The sequence below is a fragment of the Micropterus salmoides genome, unplaced genomic scaffold (genome assembly GCF_014851395.1).
Source record: "Micropterus salmoides isolate LMB-PRFRI ecotype aquatic unplaced genomic scaffold, ASM1485139v1 Ms_hic_scaffold_10, whole genome shotgun sequence".
Lineage (NCBI taxonomy): Eukaryota > Metazoa > Chordata > Actinopteri > Centrarchiformes > Centrarchidae > Micropterus > Micropterus salmoides.
Window position 1 is genome coordinate 21757184 of NW_024040041.1, and position 22275 is coordinate 21779458.

The 22275-nt window shown below is 41.4% G+C and overlaps 2 protein-coding genes across 3 annotated transcripts; both read left to right on the forward strand.

Moving 5' to 3' along the window:
- The first annotated feature begins 96 nt into the window (after nucleotides 1-96).
- Nucleotides 97-7109, forward strand: colgalt1a (collagen beta(1-O)galactosyltransferase 1a). Its single transcript, XM_038709944.1, has 12 exons — nucleotides 97-472; nucleotides 2819-2929; nucleotides 3029-3146; nucleotides 3736-3870; nucleotides 3952-4156; nucleotides 4266-4385; nucleotides 4561-4637; nucleotides 4767-4873; nucleotides 4988-5120; nucleotides 5202-5329; nucleotides 5424-5630; nucleotides 5725-7109. The coding sequence occupies exons 1-12, from the start codon at nucleotides 249-251 to the stop codon at nucleotides 5990-5992; spliced, it is 1833 nt and encodes a 610-aa protein (XP_038565872.1). The 5' UTR covers nucleotides 97-248; the 3' UTR covers nucleotides 5993-7109.
- A 701-nt stretch (nucleotides 7110-7810) lies between these two features.
- LOC119896489 (GEM interacting protein) lies at nucleotides 7811-22138 on the forward strand. 2 transcript variants are annotated; one of them, XR_005443233.1, is made up of 21 exons: nucleotides 7811-8060; nucleotides 9536-9626; nucleotides 10004-10100; nucleotides 10330-10369; nucleotides 12337-12462; nucleotides 13783-13847; nucleotides 13936-14043; nucleotides 14155-14235; nucleotides 14474-14635; nucleotides 14764-14901; nucleotides 16369-16559; nucleotides 16896-16984; nucleotides 17098-17160; nucleotides 17288-17377; nucleotides 17485-17627; nucleotides 17735-17911; nucleotides 18011-18148; nucleotides 18253-18452; nucleotides 18568-18880; nucleotides 19531-19955; nucleotides 20586-20717. XR_005443233.1 is itself a non-coding variant. In XM_038709932.1 (21 exons), exons 1-21 carry the CDS (start codon nucleotides 8015-8017, stop codon nucleotides 21230-21232), a joined length of 3108 nt encoding a protein of 1035 aa, XP_038565860.1. In that variant the 5' UTR covers nucleotides 7812-8014; the 3' UTR covers nucleotides 21233-22138. The 2 variants fall into 2 exon arrangements, 1 of the variants encoding a protein (XP_038565860.1); XM_038709932.1 differs by having other exon boundaries at nucleotides 7812-8060; nucleotides 19531-19633; nucleotides 20586-22138.
- Nucleotides 22139-22275: the final 137 nt, after the last annotated feature.

Genomic DNA, 22275 nt, shown 5'->3' on the forward strand with positions numbered 1-22275 from the left:
TGAGATTTGTGTTTACTGTGTATTCTTGTGTTATATGTACTAGCCCATCCCCTTTAAGATCTCGGCACACCCCACCCCTTTAAATCACAACTTCGCAGTGTTGTCACATCAGGAGCTCCTCCACAGATTAAATGCTTTTCTGTGATGATGACCGCGTAAAGTGAGGAGACAAAGCTTACATAGCAGTCTCTCATCGGGAGCCACAACCACCGCCCACATTAGTTTTCTTATATTCCTTCAGTATTGCAATGCACGGGCTCGCCTGCCTCCCCGCCGCCCCGCTCCTCTTACTCCTGTCCTGCTGCTGTCCTGCCCGGGGATATTTTGCGGAGGAGCGCTGGAGCCCCGAGTCTCCGCTCCTCGCTCCCCGGGTCTTGGTCGCCCTCATATGCAGAAACTCCGAGCACTCTTTGCCGTATTTCCTCGGTACTATTGAGCGCCTCAACTATCCCAAGGACCGAATGGCGCTGTGGTAAGTTGTTACCAGAGTATGATAGTTTTCTCGCAAGCTAGTGAGCAGCTAATAAGCAAAGTGAACCTCCACGCTGCTAGCTAAAATTAAAAGTATGTTTTGGCTAAGGTTTCTTCTTAAAATTACTATTTGCATAAAACCATTACGGATTGCACGGCTGAGTTTGGGGAAGTGTATAGGGTGGCGGGGGGGAGGGGGTAAATATAACAGTTTAGCTAAGTTGGGTTGCAGGCGATACAATCCGAGTTAAAATGTCGCATACATCTTAAAAAGCAGTAAAACAACGCCGAGCTCAGACCTCAAATAATGCACTTTAAGCAACCTCAGGTAGCTGCTGTTTGTCAGACAGATGTCCGCACATCTGCCCGCTGGGCCAATCACAGTGACTATGCATTGATCTGCATACGTGGAGGGGAGGGTACGAAATTGATTTGGCCACGAGGGGAGCTGTATGATTTAAAAACTTAACAAAGAAAATACTGTTGTGTCTGTCCACTCTCCATTAATACACACACACATACCTTCAGGGCACTTGTAACTAGTGATGTGATTGATTCTTTAATCCCAGGGAACCCAATCTGTGATGTTGTTGGCGTTACAATCTGTGAAACCTTTGTAAATTATTTAGCAAAAAAAAGATATTAGTATTAGTATTAGTATTCTCTCCCATCACTAGCCTTTAGCAAAGAAGAGACCACCATTTCATTTAGTTGTAGTCCTTTTAAGGATCTTTTTGTGTAATTCATGTTCATTCTTTCACAGAGGTGTGTGGAGGAAAGCATGACATGCTTTGTTCAAGGACAGGGCAGCCTTGAATATTCTCTCTGCATGCTTAGTGATTATGGAAACTAAATCCTAGTTGTATGCAGTATCATGGCTCACTAAACACACATTTCTGTAGGCCATTTTTCAGACCTAACACAGTTGCGCCATGCCACTCATTTGTGACCAAATTATCTATCTAAGGCAATTATCCTGTGGGAAGAGCAAATGGGTGTAATACACCATTTAAACATCGGTCTGCCATACTCAGGCAAAAGTGGAGGGGAGTGAAAGGGAGGTGTTTTCTCACATAATAACTTAAAAACATGCTCTAACAGCCCCACATGTTTATACCCTCAGAGCTCTAAGCAGTTTGCACGACTGCCTGGAGGGCTTAGAAGTATGCTCTTCACTTCAAGTTTCAGTTCATTTAGGGGCTCATGAGTGAACTTGTTTGATTTCTCCTTTTCTGTTTGGTGGTCATTAAACACTGCTATAAATGTGTTTGAGGTAAGTACAGTTTTGTTTTGAGATGTTCTGCAAACACATTAAGCTACATATGTAAAGTGCAAAAAGCTGTGTGACACACACTACATGCCATATGCTTTTTGCTGAAGTTTTCTGCAGCTGCTTGTGAGCATGCCAAAGCTTCAGAATCAGAATTGGTCTAACTGACATTTAAATCTTTGGCATCTGCAATTAGCCCCGCATTTCTCGCTAAACTGGAGCAACAGTAGACCAGATGCAAGTGAAGCAGCACTTTGTAGACAGTAGTAGAGCACCAGAACTACGTGCTTCAAAACTATGCTTTGAACAAATATTTATTTGAGCTGAACATGAGGCGGAAGAATCTTAAGTTTGAGAATTTGGAAGGATGGACAGCAGGAGTGAGGGAAGAAATGGTGAAGCATGGAGCTGTGGCGTTCTCACAGATCCATGTCAAATCTGTCGAAACAACCCAACTTGGCTGTCGTCCTGCTGAGCAAAGTACAAACAGAACTGACTTTAGTGCAGCAGAGGCTGTTGACCTACAATATGTATGGCTAAAGAAAGGGAGGCTGTGGATGTTGTGGCATGTTTGTTGATGAAGAGATTCAGGCAGATATAATGACCCTTAAGATTAAAGTGACTTGATTGCATGCAAGCTTGTGATGCTCATTTGTCTCCTCACATGGCTTCAGCCGGTTCCAATCATTTCCTTCTGTTCTAAGCTATTGTAGACAAATGTTTCACTTTTTTTTCCCCACTGTTTTCGGGTATGGTTTTCCTTTTACTTCTTTAACAAAGTGTGAAATGCTACCCTAAATTATACAAACTAGATGAAAAGTGTGTTTGTTTTGTGATGTTGGTATCATTAACACAGTTCTCACAGTTGCAGACAATGAGCTTACAAAAAGTGAAGAATGGGCCATTGTTATTTGGGGTGGTATCGTCTTTCAACTCTTAAATCCAGTTTGGCACTAGTGCTACATTCAACCGTTGTTGCTGTTTTCCATGTATTGGCCTCAGTTATTGATACTGTTCAACCTGTCTGATGCTGAATACAGTTCAATCTAATCATTTAGATTTGTTGCATATTAACAGGGTAGCGACTGATCATAACCAGGACAACACTACAGCCATTCTGCGTGACTGGCTTGTGAAGGTCCAGAACCTTTACCATTATGTAGAGTGGAGGCCAAAAGAGGAACCCAGGTTGGTTTCTTCTAGAGTTTCTGGTGACATTTTGTGTTGCTTAAAGGGCTCACAGAGCCGGTAAAATCAGTCTGATTAGTATCCAAATTTCTCTTGTAGACGTTATGGGGATGAAGATGGTCCGAAGCACTGGACAGACCTTCGTTATGAGCATGTTATGAAGCTTCGGCAAGTAGCACTGGAGTCTGCTCGTGAGATGTGGGCAGACTACTTTATGGTAAGTCAACAAAACTACTCAAATGAAAGCACGATAACACTGAACATTTTACCATTTTAAGCATTGAGCCGGTGCTTCTACTCAGACTCTCTTTGTTGTTCAATAATAGCAGCAGCTGGATAAGTACAGTACAGAGTAAAGTCCAAAGCACCACCATAGTTGTAATTTAAGCACCAAGAAGGGTTTTGGAAATTGACCCAGTTATATTTTTCTTCTCTTATGGTTAAAGTTTATCTGGTCCGGTTCATCTGGATCCAAACCGTTTTTTAAAATGCAGCACTGTGCGCATTTCTATTTGTATTCCCTAGTCCAGCCCACATTGTCTAGCTTCAGCGGGGTATAATTTTGAAGGAAAGTACATCCAATGCAATAATTTTGTGCTACAAATTTTCAGAAACAGTCTTTGCCTTCTCCCTTCAAAACAGAATTAAAATAAAAAGTCAGTGGTTTTTTTTTTACTATCTCCGTTTTAGTGCCCTATTTAATCTTCATGACATGTTAAGTATTTCTTTATAAGATGCCTGAATCACTTCATGGTGTAACATACATAGACTTATATTCTACAGTTTACCTTCTCCTCCTTGTGCAGTTGGTGGACTGTGATAACCTCCTCACCAATCCCAATATGCTCTGGAAGCTCATGAAAGAGAACAAGACCATCATTGCCCCAATGCTTGAATCCCGTGCAGCCTATTCAAACTTCTGGTGTGGAATGACCTCCCAGGTACTGTGTGAATGATGTACATAGTGGTGTATGTTGAGTGTTTTAACTTAACTCCACTGTTGATCAACTCTGCTTCTTCAGGGTTACTATAAGCGCACCCCTGCCTACATACCCATGAGGAAGCAGGTGCGGAAGGGCTGTTTTGCAGTTCCCATGGTCCACTCCACCTTCCTGATAGACCTCAGGAAAGAGGCATCCAGGCAGCTGGCCTTTCACCCGCCGCACCCAGAATACAGCTGGGCCTTTGATGATATCATTGTGTTTGCCTTCTCTGCTCGGATGGCAGGTATTTTAATTCACTGCATATATCCAAAGATGTTACACATTTGGACCTTTTTGACCTAAATGCTGTAACTTCAGATTGAGGAAATATTTGCATCCTTTTATCTTCACAGATGTTCAAATGTTTGTGTGTAATAAAGAGAGCTATGGTTACTTCCCTGTGCCACTGCGATCCCATAATACTTTGCAAGACGAAGCTGAGAGCTTCTTGCACTCCCTGCTGGAGGTTAACGGTGAGTTGCTTGTGCTCAGACTGAGGGCTTTACTTTTGCATCCAACTCTCTTTATTTTCTCTGGCTTTCAGTCTGTGTTCTACTTTCCGCTACTTTATCTAATGACAACTATCAGCATGGGTTTCTATATATCATTTATACCATTTCTGCATCCATCTTCCCTCTCACTGTGTAGTGCGAAATCCCCCAGTGATGCCTTCCAAATACATACCTGTGCCTAGAAAACAACCTGACAAACTAGGCTTTGATGAGGTGAGTAAGGAGTGATGTGAAGATGGAGTCTGCAAAAATGGCCCTCTATCTACTTCTGTGCTAAATGTCTCCCCCTGCTGTTAGAAATCTGTAATTACATTGACTGGCTCCACTGTTATCCTTGTGCAGGTGTTCATGATAAACCTGCAGAGGCGGACTGACCGCCGAGAACGTATGCTCAGGGCATTATACGAGCAGGAGATAACATGTAAGGTCATTGCAGCTGTTGATGGAAAGTAAGTTAACTCTGTTTAATGAATACTTAACAGTTACTTAGTACTTGGTAATTACACTTTTCTGCCCTTTCTTATTACCATTTCGTCATGTTTGTTCTTCTCTCTCTATTTCAGAGCGATGAATGTCAGTGAAGTTCAGGCTATGGGCATCCACATGCTCCCTGGATACAGTGACCCCTATCATGGTCGCCCACTGACAAAGGGAGAGCTGGGATGCTTCCTGTCCCATTACAACATCTGGAAAGAGGTGAAACCTAGAGGCCAAGCGTTTAAACATTTGTAAACCAGATGCACGACTTATTTAAAAAAAATCTGTGTGTGTTCTTAGATTGTGGAGCGACGCCTGCACACCTCCCTGGTGATTGAAGACGACCTGCGCTTTGAGGTCTTCTTCAAACGTCGCTTGAAGAACTTGATGAGTGAGCTGGAGAAGGAGAGACTGGACTGGGATCTCATGTGAGTTTGTGCTTCCTTCACAATCTTTTATTTTACCTTGATTCTCCTCAGTTTCCAATTGCTCTCACTTCTCCTTTCTAATTCTTTCTTCCAGTTATATTGGTCGCAAGAGAATGCAAGTGGATCATCCAGAGAAAGCAGTGCCTAAAATACACAACTTAGTGGAAGCAGACTATTCATATTGGACACTAGGCTATATGATATCATTACAAGGTGCACAGAAGCTTTTGAAAGCCGAACCATTAAAGAGGATTTTGCCAGTGGATGAGTTTCTACCTATCATGTACAATAAACACCCTGTGTAAGTGTTTGTGCCCTTCCTAGAGCAAGTACACGCACATAACATGTACTTACTGTATTTTTTGTTTGTCTTGATTTTACCTTCTACTTCACAGGTCTGATTATATGGAACAGTTTGAAACCAGGGACCTGAAGGCGTTTTCAGCCGAGCCTCTTCTAGTGTATCCAACACACTACACGGGCGACAAAGGCTACATCAGCGACACTGAGACCTCCACAGTGTGGGACAATGACAAGATCCGTACAGACTGGGACAGAGCGCGCTCAGGAAAAACTGGGGAGCAGGCTGAGATCAGCACTGAGGCCCAGAACTCAGATGTGCTCCAGTCTCCATTGGACAGTACAGCACGGGACGAGCTATGAGAGCAACTGAGTGAGGGCCTTGGAAAATATTTGAGCTGCATAGCCTAGGACAGCCCCCCTTTAGTTAATTAATCATGTTTGTTCACGTTTGATACTTTTGATTTTACATCATAGATGTGACATCAAAGTAGAAAGATTTTATTTATCCAGATGTGACAAGTTAAAAAGGGATCAGTTGTGTCTTGTGTTGTCAGTTTGTAGTTTTTCTTTATAAACTAGACTTGCCATAAGCAATGGCATTTGCAGTACCCAACCTCTGTCTGTCATACAGAAATGAACCTGTAAATTAGCAAAGAATGTAATTGGATTGTTACATTTTAGACATTTGGGCAGTTAACTTTGTCTTAATTTGACATTACACTTTGGAATGCTTTTTTTTAATAAATATATCAAGACTATAGATTAATTTGGCTATAACCGCACTGTATGTCACTGAGCAAAATCAAGACTCGCAGACATTCATGTCTTTATTCAAAAAGTAATCCAATGGTCTCTGTTGTGAAAAGGAGAAACATTTGCATGTCTTTTGCTTTGATTTTTAGTATTTTCTCTTTTTAAACTTCACATTGCTCTTTTGAATAATCATTAGCTGACACTTCAGATGCTTTCAGCAGAGCTTTACCAAAGCAACAAAACATGCAAACAACAGTTGCAGTCAACTCAGAATCACAGATTTACAGTACTAGTGTAGAGTATATACCAGTGCAATTTGCTATTTCTGTGTCCCTTGATGACACTTTTGGGTTGTCAACCAGCTGTTGACGTGGTTATAAATGGAACAAACCACTGTACATGCCTTAAAGTTGATGGTTTGAGAGAAATATGGTTATAAGTTCATTCAAAAAACAATAATACAAAAACACCTAATAATTCTCAGTTAAATCTGAATTTTAGCATTCTGGGTGAGCAAGCCTTGATTAAAAAAGCCCAGTGCAAATGTAAATCATTATCTTAGTTTTTACAGATTATTTATTCTTTTCATGGTTTTGCCTCACATGGCTACACTAAATATCCCAGGAGGTTTTTGTAGGGTATAAATGGGAGCCATTCACCAATGGATCTTTGTTCAAATGTTAGGGGTGTGCCAACAAGAAATAAAATGTTTATTTTTAAAAAAGTTGAATTTGTGATTACTGTGATAGGATGCATATTGTCACAATGGTGTAATCAGTTTTCTCTGTTAATGGTGATTTTGCAAATTTAAGTCATGACAGTGTTCCACTGTAGCCAGTAACAAGATAAGATGCGAGGACCCCCTGCACTAGTGTTTTGTGTGGGATGCCTCTGTTACAGTCAGTGTTTTTTGAGACCTCATTTAATCCTCATGTACACTCAACTACATGTGGATCTCCCAAAACAGCAGTGAACCATTAACTGCATTTATACCTAATTCATTACTGTCACTGAGAAACACTGTAACAAAGAGAAGCTTGTAAAACTAAGCTTGCTGTCACTTGTGTTGTCTTGGTAACCTTCAAAGTGTTGTCAGTTTACCGACACCCTGTTTCAGCTGTCATCATGATGCCACATGTTAGTACAGCTCTGCTGTAACAATTAGTACTCAACTGTACTGTACGTGGGGTGCACAGCCCCATTAGACATTATTTGAAAGGGTCCTTGAATGATCAATGGGAGCTTAAGTTCACACCTAAATAAAATAGATAAAACAGATATCTATTTCCTAAGACAACACAATCTAAACACAGAGGCACCTACTCATTATGTGTGTTGTGATAGTGTAGGTGTGGCCTACAGTGACAGCAAGATACACTTCCTCTTCCCATTATGGTGAAAACATTGGCCAACCTCCACTCTACCAGAGAAAGATCCTTTTGAGAGCACTAACTTAGCTTTAGAGCTGCACGCTGACAATTCAGCTTCAGTGTGTGTACACACGGCAGTGCAGATTTCCTGCCCGCTCAACTGTACTGTCCTTTACTGTGTATTGTAGTGTGACCTCAAGGGCAGATAATGTGCGAGTGTTAGTAGGAAGGGTCTTGCTTCTGTGTTTATAGTATAGAAATGGAAGAAGATCAAGCGCCAAACAAGGATTCCTCTCAAGCTACAGGTGAGCACAAAGAATGTGATATGAGATCATTTCGAGGAAGTGTCACTGTTGACTTCATATAAAGGATATGTTACCCATTGTTCTTATATGTACTTATATTATACATTCATGGTTAATTTATATCCAAAACCCTTTGCCATTGAGAAATACATTTCTTGACTCATTAAGAGTTTTTTAAATGGATGAATATCCCCATACAGTGTGAGAAATTTGCTGGCATCGCTGTAGTGCCATAATGGCATGGGTAATGCATTTTGGTGCGTGCATGTGCTGTATGGACAGTGTGCTTGGATATTCTTTGTGGTGCTGTGTGGCATCTTCCTAGTCAAAGCAAGATTGATTAACTTCCTGAACTCTGTCTTCGTTATTTTATACATTCATGTTATTTTTTTTGTGCAACTTTTTTTAAGTTACAGGATTTCCTGTCTGTAATCTTTAAAAAAAAAAGGAAGACGCTATGAATAGAATATTAAACTATTATTGAGACTGGTGTAACGGTTGGTTAAACTTCACATCTAACTAGACATTTTTGCACTATGCTACTTAGTTCCTATTAAGAAACTTTTCACAATGTGACTTAAACTCGTGAATGTAAAATTGTTTGCAGTAATTTTAGTTATTGCATGTATACAGCAAACAACAACAGTAAATGCTTTAGATTAACTGGAATTGACTGTAAAAGTGTGCTAAAACACACACTTTACTTGCCTCTCAATTGTCATTCTTACACTGAAACACTACTGGTGTGAAAAACAAGGACTCTGTTCATTATGGGACGTGAAACAAATTGTGAGCAGGATGTGGTTAACCAAAATGGAGATGTCTCAGAGAGAGAGAGAGAGAGAGAGAGAGGGAGCGCTTTTTCTCATTTGTTGCATCTGTTGTAAATCATCAGTTTCAAACCTTTTGGTATGGCCATGGTAAAGCATTAGTTAAAAAGTGGGAGCACAAAAGGTTGAGGGTTTGTTATCAAAATGCATCACCTTGTTCCTCATTTTGTTTTAGTTCACTTTTGGTCAAAGAACAATTTTTCCCATAAATGTAAAGGAAATGCTCTTAGATATGAATAACTTCATGATAGGAACTATTTATTTATTAATTGTCACAATAATTGATCTTTTTGTGTTTTTCTCTTGAAGTATACTGTTAAGTTGTACATTAGTCACTTGGCTGATGCCTTTGGTTGAGCAGCTACGAAGTGGTGCAGAAGTAAAATACTTTAACTTTCCACTAGGAAGCAGGTCAGAGCTGCATGGCTTACCATTCTAATCTACACATTTCAAGTTTACACATTGTCTATAGAAAGAGAACATTTGTTTTGTGTTGAGATAGTGTCAGCATGTATGTGTGGTCTGTTTTTGATGGTGAGGATCACATTTCAGAATCTTAAATCTACAATGGTGTTACAGTATGACGTAAATAGTAAGACCATCTTATTACTTTAAGCATTTTAGTTTTTCCATTTGTCATTTCAGATGTGAAGAAGGTTCATCAGAAGTCTGAAACCAAGCGTTACAGTGAGATCTTCAGAGACTTTGATAATCTTGATTTATCTTTAGTCTCTTGGTAAGTATTATGCATTCACACAAAGTGCTACCATGTGTTTCTTTTGTCTCCTGCATCACTCTGCTTGTTCACTTTAACGGAAGAACACAGTGGTTAGTGAGGTGTCATTCACTGCTGAGAGCTTGGCTGAAACCATGCAGGATGAAACTGTTCAGATATATTTGTCAGCTCGAAGCCACAATCCATTAACATGAAGTAGGACAGATTTGCATGATCTCTCAATAGAGCAAGTTCTTGGGGGCCCATCTGCCCAAATGCCACAGCATCTGAAGTGGCAGTGACACTAAACAAACGTAGCGGTGCAAACTCCGAGCCCTTATAGGTATTGCTGTTTGACTGTGAGTGTTTTTCTCTCAAAACATTCTTTCTGTGTTCAGTGCAGGGGAGGATCTGCTGGCAGACAGTGACTCACTGTCCATCTCAGAATCCATCTCTTCAGAAAGCACAGAACCCACAGAGCAGCATGATGTGTCTGTAAGGGATCAATACTTAGTCACTAGAATTCATTGTTATTTATGTTGGACCTTGGATTCTTTTGCAAAAATTATGATCTCACTGATACCAGAAACAGTATTGATGCGGTGGGGATATTTTTGTTTGTTTTTAGGAACCCACTAACAGAATATTGTTGGCTTGTTTTAGGGGGATTAATTCTTGACTGATTCTTTTATGAGTGAGAGTCTGATATGTGTTTTGTCCACAGAGACGCGCTGAGGCCAATGAAGTGGATGGAAACCAATCAGGTATGATTTGAGCAAGAGAGACAAGGAGGCCGGAAAAATACATTTTTGAGGTGTGTGTATTCTCTCCTGTGTGGGTCAGTGTATGTCTTGCTCATATAAACCGTGAGGCCCTGCACACAGGTAATTAATATAAGGCTTCTCTATACTGTATGTCACCACCAGTCTGTGAATCAGAGATTCTGTGGTGGTTGAGGTCTCTAGTTTAGTTACCTTAACATAGACCACACTGTGATTGATATCCAACATCCCAACAGATCATCTGCAATGATAAGCAGCTATATGTCTGTGACAAAGTATCTTCTTCAATCTTTACTTGTTTCATATTATTAAGCGTGAGTTATAATTGCCCTGTTGTAACAGGATTAGGATAAAGGATAAAGGATTAAAGCAGGAGACAGCTGCTCTCAGTTTTTACCTTACACACAAGCAGAAGATTGAGAGAGATCTACTGAAAAGGGAGGTGTCAGTGTTATGCAGGCTGTTGCAGCCAACTGATTATATAGCAAAGAAACTCTTGACTCTAGTATGACTTTAAATATCTTTTTAAGTCTTCTTTTGGCTTCAAGTCTAAACCTATCTGAGGTCACTGATGCTGTCAAACCAAAATCACTTCTGTCTGCACCAAGCACATTACTAGAACATGTTTATGGTGTTTAATAGCCCCCCCCACCCCCCCGCTCGGCCACACACAGCAGGAGGTAAACCTCACTCGATGCTCTTCTAAAGCCTGTCCCTCCACAATCTGGACCTGATTAGGATAATCCCTAATCCAAGTGCAGGAAGCCATTGTATGTGGCAGCACAGAATCTGCTTGGAGGCTGATGTCTGAAAGTGTTCTGAGCTCCCCTTGTAACAAACGCAGAGAGGAACGGCTGGGAGAGGTCAGCCTTGGCATACAATCTGGCCACAAATCCATCATTCTTCTGGAATTGCCTGTTCATTTTTGAAGACAGAAAAGGAAAGATCCTCCTGCTTGGATTTGTATACCTCTCTAACTGGATTTGGCATTTGTGCAAAAGAACAGATCAGAAGAAAATCTGCTTGTCTGAGTCAGGAACTTGTGAGAGAAGTCATTGAAAACATAGCTGAATACTTGGATCGTGAAATTTCTTGAAGTGCATCAGTGCTTTAACCTTTGGCTACAGGAGAAAATTAAGATCTGTTCTTCTAGATTTTGACATTTTGTTTTTGCAAATGTAATGTTGGAAGTGGAGCACAAAGAGAAAGAGGAAAAGAGAAAGTATTGTTGGGACTGTTTGAGAGACCACGTGATTGTCACGCATACATCATCCACCCTGTCTTGGTGTGAGTCACAGAGGAAGAACAAGAGTGGTTGTCATATCAACGCCCTGCCTGCCTGACCACAGCAGAACTGTGACATGGCGGTGTCTGATACTGCACACTCGCAATTTGTGTGTCAATGACCTTGCTTTCACAGCACAGCCTGTCTCTTTGTAGCTGATTGGAAGTGAACAGGTGTAAGAGGGAGGGGGCTTGCAGAGAGAGGAAGAGTGGAGAGAAGGGAAGTTATTTAGCTAAAGCTGTTCACAGAAACCCTCCTCTCTCAAGTCACATCCCCATTTGTGTCAACTGGAAGAGGACTGATTAAAGAGATTTTTGCCAAGCAGTAGTACACATACATTGTGCTTTCATGCAAAAGAAACATACAGTCTGCTGAGACCTACTCGAAAACACAGGACCTTTATTCTGATGAGCAGCTATGACTTGCCATATGCAGTCATTGTTTCCTGTTTTGGGTTTGTGTATACTTTTTTAAAGTGACATTTGATTTTTGCTTTTTAAGTCTAGGAGCTGGGGGGTTGTCACTCTATAGTACCTAGGGGTTTCTTTGAGGCTGGACGCTGTTTGAGCACTCCAAGAGAGACCAGCTTTGGGGTGTAGCCCAATGGACACGGTGTGATCCCTGTGTCTTGAGCCTGCAGTGATGCTGATGTACTCCCTCTCAGCCCAGGACGCAGACCTGGCCCTCTGTCGCTGTGAGGATGGAGTGGAGACAGCGCTGCAGTACGCCAAGATGTGGTGCCGCTACGCGAAAGACCTCTTGGCCTGGATGGAGAAGAGAATCAGCTTGGGTGAGCGCACATGCAGCTGAGAAAAGGAAACAGTAGCATACCTTGCGAATCATAATATATCTGTGGTCTATTAGGGTATCTGTGCATGCCATGTTTAATCATTTGAATATAAACTGCACACAAAAGCAGATGGATAGATGAGATGCTTACAAAATGCAAATGTGCTGTCTTTAAGGTACACTGTGCATGAAAATCTCCTTATCCTCATGCATTTACTAGACTCAGAAACACACTTAGTATCATCAAACCTGGGCTATTTATCATTTTGATTAGATGCAACTTAACAAATTATTTCTTATGTAGCTAGAGATGTTCATTGATTCAAGAATATTTTAGGATTTGGGACTGTACTTCTACTGGCCACAAGAAAGACACACATGTATTTCTAGAGAAGTCATATGTATATAGACATTACAGTAGTCTGGAGGAAAGCAGAGCCTGTGCCCTATACTTTAAGCTTGTCAGAGGGTTGACTGGTGGAGCACCATGTTGTAGCCTGCCATAACATGGCCTGTCTGTATTATTTCACTCTGTGAGCGTGTCTGCGGGTGGTGCAGTCACCCCCAGTGTGCTACACTCTGCACACACACACAGAGAAAGGATTAGAGGGCAGATTAACAGGGCGGAGCAGGGTAATAAAGGCGACGGCGTGCCTTTCGAGTTCATAGACAGTGATTACCCTCTTATCAGCCTGCCCAGGTGCCCAGTGTCCATACTGGGATGCTAAGCATGCAAGGTTATTGGGAGCAATCAAAATATAGACCAACAGAAGAGTCCCTATGCTCAGCTATTTGAGGAGCAGTTAGGCAATAGCAATGGATGAGTAATGCTGGATGGAGCTCGGCCCCAAACTACTGTGTATTACACACAGTAGAGCATTTTCGCGAGATAGCAACAGGAACATAGTTTCCAGTGTTTTTTAAAAAGAGCAGTCAGATGAGGAACCACTGTAGTTCTAGTATCAGGTTATGACTCGTAATGCTAAGGAGCACTCTGACTATCTAGACTATTTGACAGTTTCAGACATAAACACTGAAAACAAATGGGTCTGAAATAATTTCCAATTGTAGTTACTAATATCAATAGCTGATGCAAAATGCAGACCACAGCTGTTTTTTAGCAAATCAGTTTCACTGATGAGAACAAAATGGATGCAGAACAGACTGAGGGTTATCTGAAGGGACACAAGGGCTAGGTGAGCTCCAAGCATATGTATTGAGGCTAAGTCAAATTCTGCTTGTCCTTATCTTTTTCTGATGTACAGTATCTTGTGAGTAATGTAAGCTGAAGGAAAAACATAATGAGAACTTTTGTTGACAGAACAAGAATTTGCAAAAAATGTAATGAAGACAGCCGAAGGAGCAAAAGCCAGTGTGGCTCAGCAGGTACAGCTTTGTTTATTGCATTTGTAACTTTTGACCTCCGCTATATTTAGTAAATACAAGCTGTCTAAAGTTCTTCTTATCTTTGTAGGAAATGATGCCCCTGCAGTACATCTACACAATGGCGCTAGAGCAAGACATTAAGAACAGTGTGACCTCTAAAAAGACTTCAGAGCTGTTACAAAGTCGCTGTTACCAAGTATAGACGTCCACACACACATACAAAAAGTTTTGAGTTGTAGTAAATCTTCTGTCTTTAAGGTGTGTGTAGATATGGCTTTGTGTTTAATCTAGTATCTCTGTCTCAAAGGCCTTAGCTGCCAAGAGGAATGAGATTGACAAGTGGCGCAGAGAGTTTAAGGAGCAGTGGGCAAGAATACAAAGGAGGATGGTAAGTTAATTAGGAATCTTGTTTATGACAGTGGTTGTGCTCAGTTTATTGCACTGTCAAAACAAATTTTCTCAGATGTAAGACATTGTATCCAACTTCATGCATACAATATATTTCATCTGTCTGTTATGACCTTCTTGATACCTGCTGAAAACATATTTTATTGCACAGTGGCTCACAAAGTTAAAACAAACCAATCTGTGTTTTTTTTTCCTCTGTGTGTCTCCCTTGATTTCAGAATGAATCAGTGACATCTTTTAAAAAGGCTCGTCATCAATACTTCCAACGCTGTGATGAGCTAGAGAAGGCCAAAGCTGTCTCTGCTAAAGCTGTGGACGACACAGCTGGAGCCAAAACATTGGATAAGAGGCGAAAGTCTAAGGATGAAGCCCAGAGTAAGGTGAATGTCCCCTTATTGCACTACATTAACCTAATCTGTAAAAAATCAGTTCTAGTACAGATCTCTCATAGTGTGTTTATGATGTTTAACAATACAATTTAAGAAAAATGTCTCCCTGTCTCCTCCAGGTGATGGAGGCAGAGCTTCTGTACAGACAGTGTGTGACTGACGCCAAGATCCACCAGGAGGAGTTAGTGAAGGTCAAGGAGAGAATTATTTCCCACATTCGCAAGATCATCTGTCAGGGAGACACTGTGCTCAAAGAGGTTGGTATGAAATTCGAAACTCACCACGATTCTTCCTATAAGCATGCTTATTAGTGGCGTAGACAACTATACAGTTATACCATCAGGAGCTGCAGTGGTGTAGTCTACTTGATACGCAGATATACGCCGTATACCCACTAGGAACGGTCAAAGATTTCCGTATACCCACTTAAAATAGCGAGGTAATACGTAACAATATCGTTTTGTGGCAGAACTTTCACACGTTCATTCATAAATTCACCCCGTCTGTGTTGCGAAGTTCTGAACTGACGTTTGCGGCTTCAGTGGCCTGTGACCGGATCTGACGTCACCGACCAAACAACAACACAGCTGCGTGGCGGAACAAACTCAAACTACACTCTTACGGTGTTTTCGTAAATCTGCAGCTGAATCTGCTGCCGCTCCGGGTGACACCGCGGCTGCAGCAGATGACACGAACGTTAAGGTTACTGAAACTACAGGAAACGAGCCTGATGAGGCTGATGCTGTCGTAACGTTACCTGGTGAGCGAAAGTAGCATATACGTTATCATTAACGTTATCACTAACGGAAATTGCATCTATTACTAGTTAACTTAACTAACGTTAATGTGGTGGATCAAAGAATGCGGGATACTGTGTGTGTGTGTGTGTGTGTGTGTGTGTGTGTATGTGCGCGCGCGTGTGTGTGTGTGCGCAGTAGAAGTAGCAGTTCCTGGATGCTTTGCTCATGCATTTCAGCTGATACAGAAGCTACATAACCTGAGTTTGACAATGGTTTTGGAAGATAAGTGTGCTTGAGATGATGTGGACCACTTTTTGTGTCCTTACTATTAATAATATTCTGTAATGAATGAGTGTTGGTGACAGAACTGCACATTTGTGTGTTGTTCAGTAATGTTATTACTGATACTGAGCCTCAGTATCTTTCCTTTCATCAGTCTATTCCCCCCACCTGCATAGGTGTAATTTACACTGGGAATGCTGGGGACCTGTCCCCAACACCTTTTCTGTTTTTTTCTCCCAAATGTTCTGAAAAATAGCTTGTAGCAAGAAATGTTAAATAACAAATGTGAGTACTATGACAAAGTTTTTGCACATGCAATGCAATGTAAATATAGAAAAACAGATCTGCATTATCCCAAAAAATTACATAAGCTAAAAAAACAATTTACTGATTACTGCATTATATTACATTATATTTTTATATTCTGAATTGCCACCTGAATTTTGTGTTCCCCTTTATATAAATAAAGACATTTCCACCATAAATTGGTGCAGAAAATGTCTCCAGAATGCAGGAAATTAAGTGTTTATTTGGGGAGGACACCCAGATCCCCAATCGTATAATATTTCTTTAAAAAGCATTAAAATATCATCTCTTAACACCACTAACATTCTACATTGCAGTCATGCAACACTTTGTTGATAACTTTACACTGTAAAATCACTGCTTTGTCTCCCCCATCATGTCTCTTCTCTGTATCAGGCCACAGTCAACATGTTTTACTTCCAGCGGCAGCAGACAGAGCCTGTTCCCCTTGGTTATCACAACCTGGAGTTGACATGCAGGTCCCTGGAGCCTGGTGAGCCCTACCTGCTCTACATCCTCAGCAAGCCTCGCCCCGAACAGCTTCTCCAAGTCTTTACCTTCCAGGAGTATTTTCCTCAGGGCAAAGGGTACGTTAAACTGGCCGGTGACTGTCTCTGCTGTCACTTTGGCTTTGGTGTTTCCCTGTGGTGTGTTCATTTACTTGTTTAAGGCCAGAAATGAAAAATAATATTAAGTGTCAACAAAAAGGTTAAACTCCGACGCCTTGCATGCATCTGTGTCCTAATCTCTTAATTACATAGTTGGTGCAAGCTGTAAACCTGGATTGACAATCTGTTCTTATTGTATTAGTTCAGTAAATTCAAATGGGACAAAAGCAGAACAAATTTGATATCCACTGAGTATAAAATTTTTATGTGCTTTTAACTTTTTATTCATTCAAATGAATTCTTTTTCTTTGAAAGGAAACGGAAATCTAGCAATCCTCTCAGTTCTGTGCATGACTCTTTACCTATGACAGATGACAGCCCTTACAGACGACCCAGTGACAGCAGTAAGGACTACCAATGATCATACCATGATTCCCATTGTCTATATTGTCTCATCTCTGTAAATTAACCACTTTAGTTTAATTTGAGTTTTCTAATGTGTTCTGGTCCACATTAGGGAAAATAGGGAACAGTGACAGTGAGAGTATTGGAGGCAGTTTGGAATCTCTGTCCAGCCCTGGTAAGTACAAGCCTGGATTTGTTTCTGTAACTTTTTTTTTCACTTGCATGTGAAAACCATGCAAAGATAAACATGTTTAAATTTACCCTCTTCTGTGTGTCTGCTCTACGGGAATGCATAATTGAAGCTCACACTAACAGGAGGCTACCTAAAACCGCATCCACTTTGACAGTGTCATCAGACGACCTGGACGAACGGGATATGGCCTCAGAATCAGGTTTGTTACTTCTTTTCAAGGCCTCTATGAACAGAGTTCTTAACCTAACCCCCTCCACCCCCATGGAAATTCAATTGCATGATTCTAGCCTCTCCTTGTCTCCACAGAGTACATTGATGGTACGCCAGTCAAACTGCGCACATTTTCAAGGGCTGCACTGACACACCGACTCAAGAAGATGAAGAGCAAGATGGTCAAATGCAAGCACTGTGACAACTACATTGTTGTTAGTGGGGTCGAATGTGAGGAGGTATGAGGCCAAATTGAGGAGATACACAGTAACCGGGGCATCAGAAAATGAATGGTGCTGATTAAGACTGTTAATGTTCCTCTGTCCTATTCCTGTTCCAACTTCAGTGCGGGCTGGCTTTGCACAGGAAGTGTATGGAGGTGTGTCAGTTAGAGTGTGAGCACAGGAAGGGGACTGTGTTTGGAGTGGACCTCTCTCTGCTGTCACGTGACGGACCAGATGAGGTGCCCTTTGTGGTGCTGCGCTGCACGTCTGAGATTGAGAGTCGTGCTCTTTCGATCCAGGTATTATTTACCATCACGGTCACCAAAATGTATAATAAAAACTATCAAGTATTAGCCGTGGCCTGATAAGTCTTTTTTGTGCTTTTGTTTTTCTCTGAGGGGGTGTATCGTGTGAGCGGGTCCAAGCCTCGCATCCTGAAGCTCTGTCAGGCCTTTGAGATGGAAAAGGAGCAAGTGGACCTCTCTGACCTCTCACCACATGACATCACCTCAATCCTTAAACACTTCTTCAAAGAGGTACAGGAGCTATTGCCAAATGAACTCCACTGACTGAATTAGGCTGTCATAGCTTTTCTCTCTGATCTCAGTGAGTAACCTCTCCATTCCTCACTCTCTCCCAGCTCCCAGAGCCTTTACTTACCTTTGAACTGTACAATGATTTCATCGCAATGGGAAAGACCATTCAGCACTTGAGTGAAAGGGAGCAGAAACCAGACACTAACGAGATAATGGACATCATTCATAACCTGCAAAAGCTACTACAGAAACTCCCTTCATATAGCTACAGCACCTTGCAGCACCTGATGTCTCACCTGCAAAAGTGAGCATGCATGTGTTATAGACCTCTGTGGTTACATTTTACTTTCCTTCCCAGCAGATTTGTCTTAAATTATCTTGAATCTTTCCTTGAATTTGTCTGCTCTCTGTCTCCACAGAGTTTCAGAGAACTACGAGAACAAGATGTCCCCTAGCAATCTGGGAATTGTGTTTGGGCCAACACTACTGCGCCCTCTTGTGTCTACTGACATGTCAATGATTGCCCTGCTGGAGACTAGTTACCAGGCCGCACTTGTTGAGTTCCTCATCACACACCATGACCATGTTTTTGGCCTTCAGCAGAGACCCTGTACGCCACCTCCCCCTGTGCCCACTGCACCTCTTCCAGACACCCCTCCCAGAGCTTCCTGTCCCCTGGATGGGGAAGTTTACGCTGGCTCGGAACATGAAACCTCCAAACATTCACTTGAAGTAAGCACTGCAGTAATAAAACATTCTTTTCAAACACAGACTTAGTGGTTGCTGCTATACTTAGTGTGCGGGATTTTCACAGGACTCACAAATGCAAAATGTTTTAATATGAGCAGTGTGACTGTTTAAAAAAGATCAGTAGCAGTTGCTTGGCATATACATAGGTCAGAGTTAGTTTGTACCTGAGCTAAATTTCCATATTATTACCTGTTGTTTTAAGAGCTTTAGCACCTGGCACCTTCACTTCAAGTTTATTCTCTCAGTGTTAACATGCTGGACCGCTGCTGCATTTCTTCTGCTGTCCGGACTCAAAGCTGCGTGGCCTTCTGTCAATCTTTACTATGTGTATATTTCACTGCTTTTACTTATAAGCAAAATTTGAGTTTACCACACGGTAGAAATTTATAGTTGCTGTTCCAGATGGCACAAAAGTTAAATTACCTGTCCTTCAGCGGGGTTAAAAAGGGGTTAAGACTGAGAGAAACTTAATCTCACAGTTTAAAATGTCCTGGACAAGGTGTAGCCTAAATGTGTACCTGATATAAAAGGGTAAGAATAATCGCATACTATAGTGGCGCAGTATCTCAGGTTTAGACGTGGTCTGTAAATATTTACAGAAATCCACCACTCAACTTTTGTCATTCTAACAGAGTCGAACAATCAAGAGAGAGTCGAGCGAGGGTTATATATCTGACAAGTCTTCATCCAATGAAGCAGTGGACCAGCTCAGCCCTGAAGCCAATGAGAGAGCAGGTAGGCGGGACGTAGTGATAGAGCAGTTACACCTGACTAGAATATGTGAACAAAATGATGATGGAATTTAATTCATAGTGTTGATATCTTATGTAGTATAGATGTTGGGGTTTTTAATTGTTGGTATAATGAGGTATAGATTATTGTCTCCGCTGTTGCCTTTTCTGCTTGAGGAAAAGTTTTAATTAATCCTGTTTGAGATCTTGTAGGTACTACACAGCTCCCAAGTTGTTTATTTTAATTTCTCACAAACGATTTGTTCTAGCTTAAGGTTACTCAGCATCTGCAGCACCAGATACAGCGGTTGCAGAGTTCCTCAAGGGTCTGTTTTGGTTCCCCTTTTTTTCTCACTTCACACATTTCCTTCAGTTAATTTTAGAAATAAGACTTCCTTCCATTTTTTCGCTGAAGCCATTTAGTTGTATTCATCTGTAAAGAGTCAGATTGCTTAGGGATTATGCTAATGGAATTAAGCAAGGTGTGTGATCATAACAATCATATTGAAGACAGGATAAAATAAGGACATTTTTGTGTTTTGCTGCCCTGCTGAAGTTTCATCTCTTCCTTGCTTGCTTTACTCTTACTGTATTTCTGAGTCGCTCTCTTCTCTGTGACTACAACAGCAAGCAGCTTTAAGACTTTTATTCGCAACTAAACACCTTAATATATCAACCTCAAATGCAGAATAGCAGTATTAGTTTTAAACTTCTGTTAATCACTCTCAAACCAATACAGGATAGTTCCAGTCTGCACTGTAGACCTTCCAAAAGAAATCTGTGTGAATGTTTAACCACTGCTGAGTTTTGTTAGCTTTGGGCTCTGTGTTTGCATAAACCACAATATGCAGGGAAAGACACATTTCTTATAATCAATAGCCTGTGTTTCGACTAATTTTATATATTCATAATATAATTTTATGAATCACATTTTTGTTTTCCCTCTTCCGCCTCAGTCATGGCTTTGAGAGGGGCATCATGTGACCCTCAGGGTGAGCCGGTGGGGGCGCCAGTCTCTGATTTGGGGACCCAGCCACACTATCGCTTCACTAGACAGCCTGTAAAGTATTACCGGCATCATAATCAAGGACCCCGACTCTCCAACCCAGGTCGTGCAGCCAGACGGTCTGTGGCTCCAGCCAGGGGCATTCCAGGGAGTGCAGACAGCAGCCGCAGCTCCTCTCCAGAGCCAGGGACACACAGACTTTCCCAAAACTTAGATGTTCACTGTGAGAACACCCGCCATCCCTGTCAGCCCCACCAAGCCACCGTTGCCACAGAGAGTAAAGTGGTTGTCCCACTGAGCCCCCGCGACGTTGTGCAGTACATGCTGGGACTGGACTCAACATTTACATCAGTTGAAACTGCGACATCATCCTGTGCAACGCAGGAGTCTTCCCAGGAGGTGGGAGCTGCGTGTCAAGCTAATCTGAAAATAAATGTGTCCATTAACAGTCAGAGTGCTGGACAGAGTCGGGCTCTGTGTCAGTCACCAAAGAAACTACCTGTTGAGCACAACCTGACTTCACCTGCACAGAAGATCCTGTCTGGTCTAAAGCTCAGGCGCAGCCACTCAGGGAAGGACGAGCAGCTCTTTGTCTGAGGAAAGATAGAAATCTCCAGACCATTCACTGGAATACATTAATAAATACACACCGGAGGGTGTAACACCAATAATACCACCTTTATTGTGTGTCCGGACTGCTATTAATGTCAAGATCCATGCAGTGTTCCTAAATAAACTTTCACACACAAATATCTCATCCGTAACAAATAATGCAACTGTCTTCAAAAAATGACACAGATAAAGGTTAAGTTACCTAAAAAACTGAAATGTTTCAAACTGAAATCTGAGTGTTTCTTCAAGGCAGTGGTTCTCAATTTTTTTCTTTCACATCCCCCTTCAGATCCCAAAAAAAAGCATTAGAGCGCTTTTGTTTGTTTATGTGACCAAATAAATCACATTCATGCAAGTTTAGGTGCGCTCAACATCCTCCAACTCCCCTGAAGTGGCTCTACGCCTGCCCAGTTTGAGAACCACTGCTTTAAGGAATGATGCTTAATTGGATGCAACAGCCTTATTACTGCTGATCCTCTTTAAGATTTTTTTAAGATTAACCATCCAGCTGCCTAATACCCAAAGCAGACAAGAATAGTTCAAGTACATATCAGTAATTTTTTATTTTTATTTTTTTTAGGTTTTATCCTGAACAAACTATAATAAAAATCAAAATACAAATGCAAGTGTTGTATTTCTAAGGTGATTTTGACATTGTGCTTTTTTAATGTTTTAAAGACTCCAGATGGATTTTCTTTTGTAGTAGGCATGCCTAAACAAAGATATGCCTTCACTGGTGTAGTAATGAACATGCCATTATAACACTGACATTTATTTTTGTTTAATGCACCGTTCCTGTGTTGACACAAGGGGGCAATCTTTTCCCAGTGTGTGAGGAAAGCATGCCAGACACAATAGTAAAAGGGCAATAAACCAACAACTTCTTTCTAATTACGTGTTTTGAGATGTCACTTTTCCTACTTCAACCTTTTCATCCTGGGACCTGTTTCACTTTAGAGTGTAATAACATTTAAATGAGGCAACATTTTCTGGTATCTAGATGGGATTATGGTTGACAGTCTGCTCTC

What these genes read in the sequence shown, in the direction of transcription:
- colgalt1a (XM_038709944.1), top strand. Translation starts at nt 249, where the DNA reads ATGCACGGGCTCGCCTGCCTCCCCGCCGCCCCGCTCCTCTTACTCCTG. An exon ending in GGTGTGGAATGACCTCCCAG is followed by an intron (nt 3,871 to 3,951) that starts GTACTGTGTGAA and finishes CTGCTTCTTCAG; the next exon opens with GGTTACTATAAGCGCACCCC. An exon ending in CTCCCTGCTGGAGGTTAACG is followed by an intron (nt 4,386 to 4,560) that starts GTGAGTTGCTTG and finishes CTCACTGTGTAG; the next exon opens with TGCGAAATCCCCCAGTGATG.
- LOC119896489 (XM_038709932.1), top strand. Translation starts at nt 8,015, where the DNA reads ATGGAAGAAGATCAAGCGCCAAACAAGGATTCCTCTCAAGCTACAG. An exon ending in CAAGAATACAAAGGAGGATG is followed by an intron (nt 14,236 to 14,473) that starts GTAAGTTAATTA and finishes CCTTGATTTCAG; the next exon opens with AATGAATCAGTGACATCTTT. An exon ending in GGATATGGCCTCAGAATCAG is followed by an intron (nt 17,378 to 17,484) that starts GTTTGTTACTTC and finishes TTGTCTCCACAG; the next exon opens with AGTACATTGATGGTACGCCA.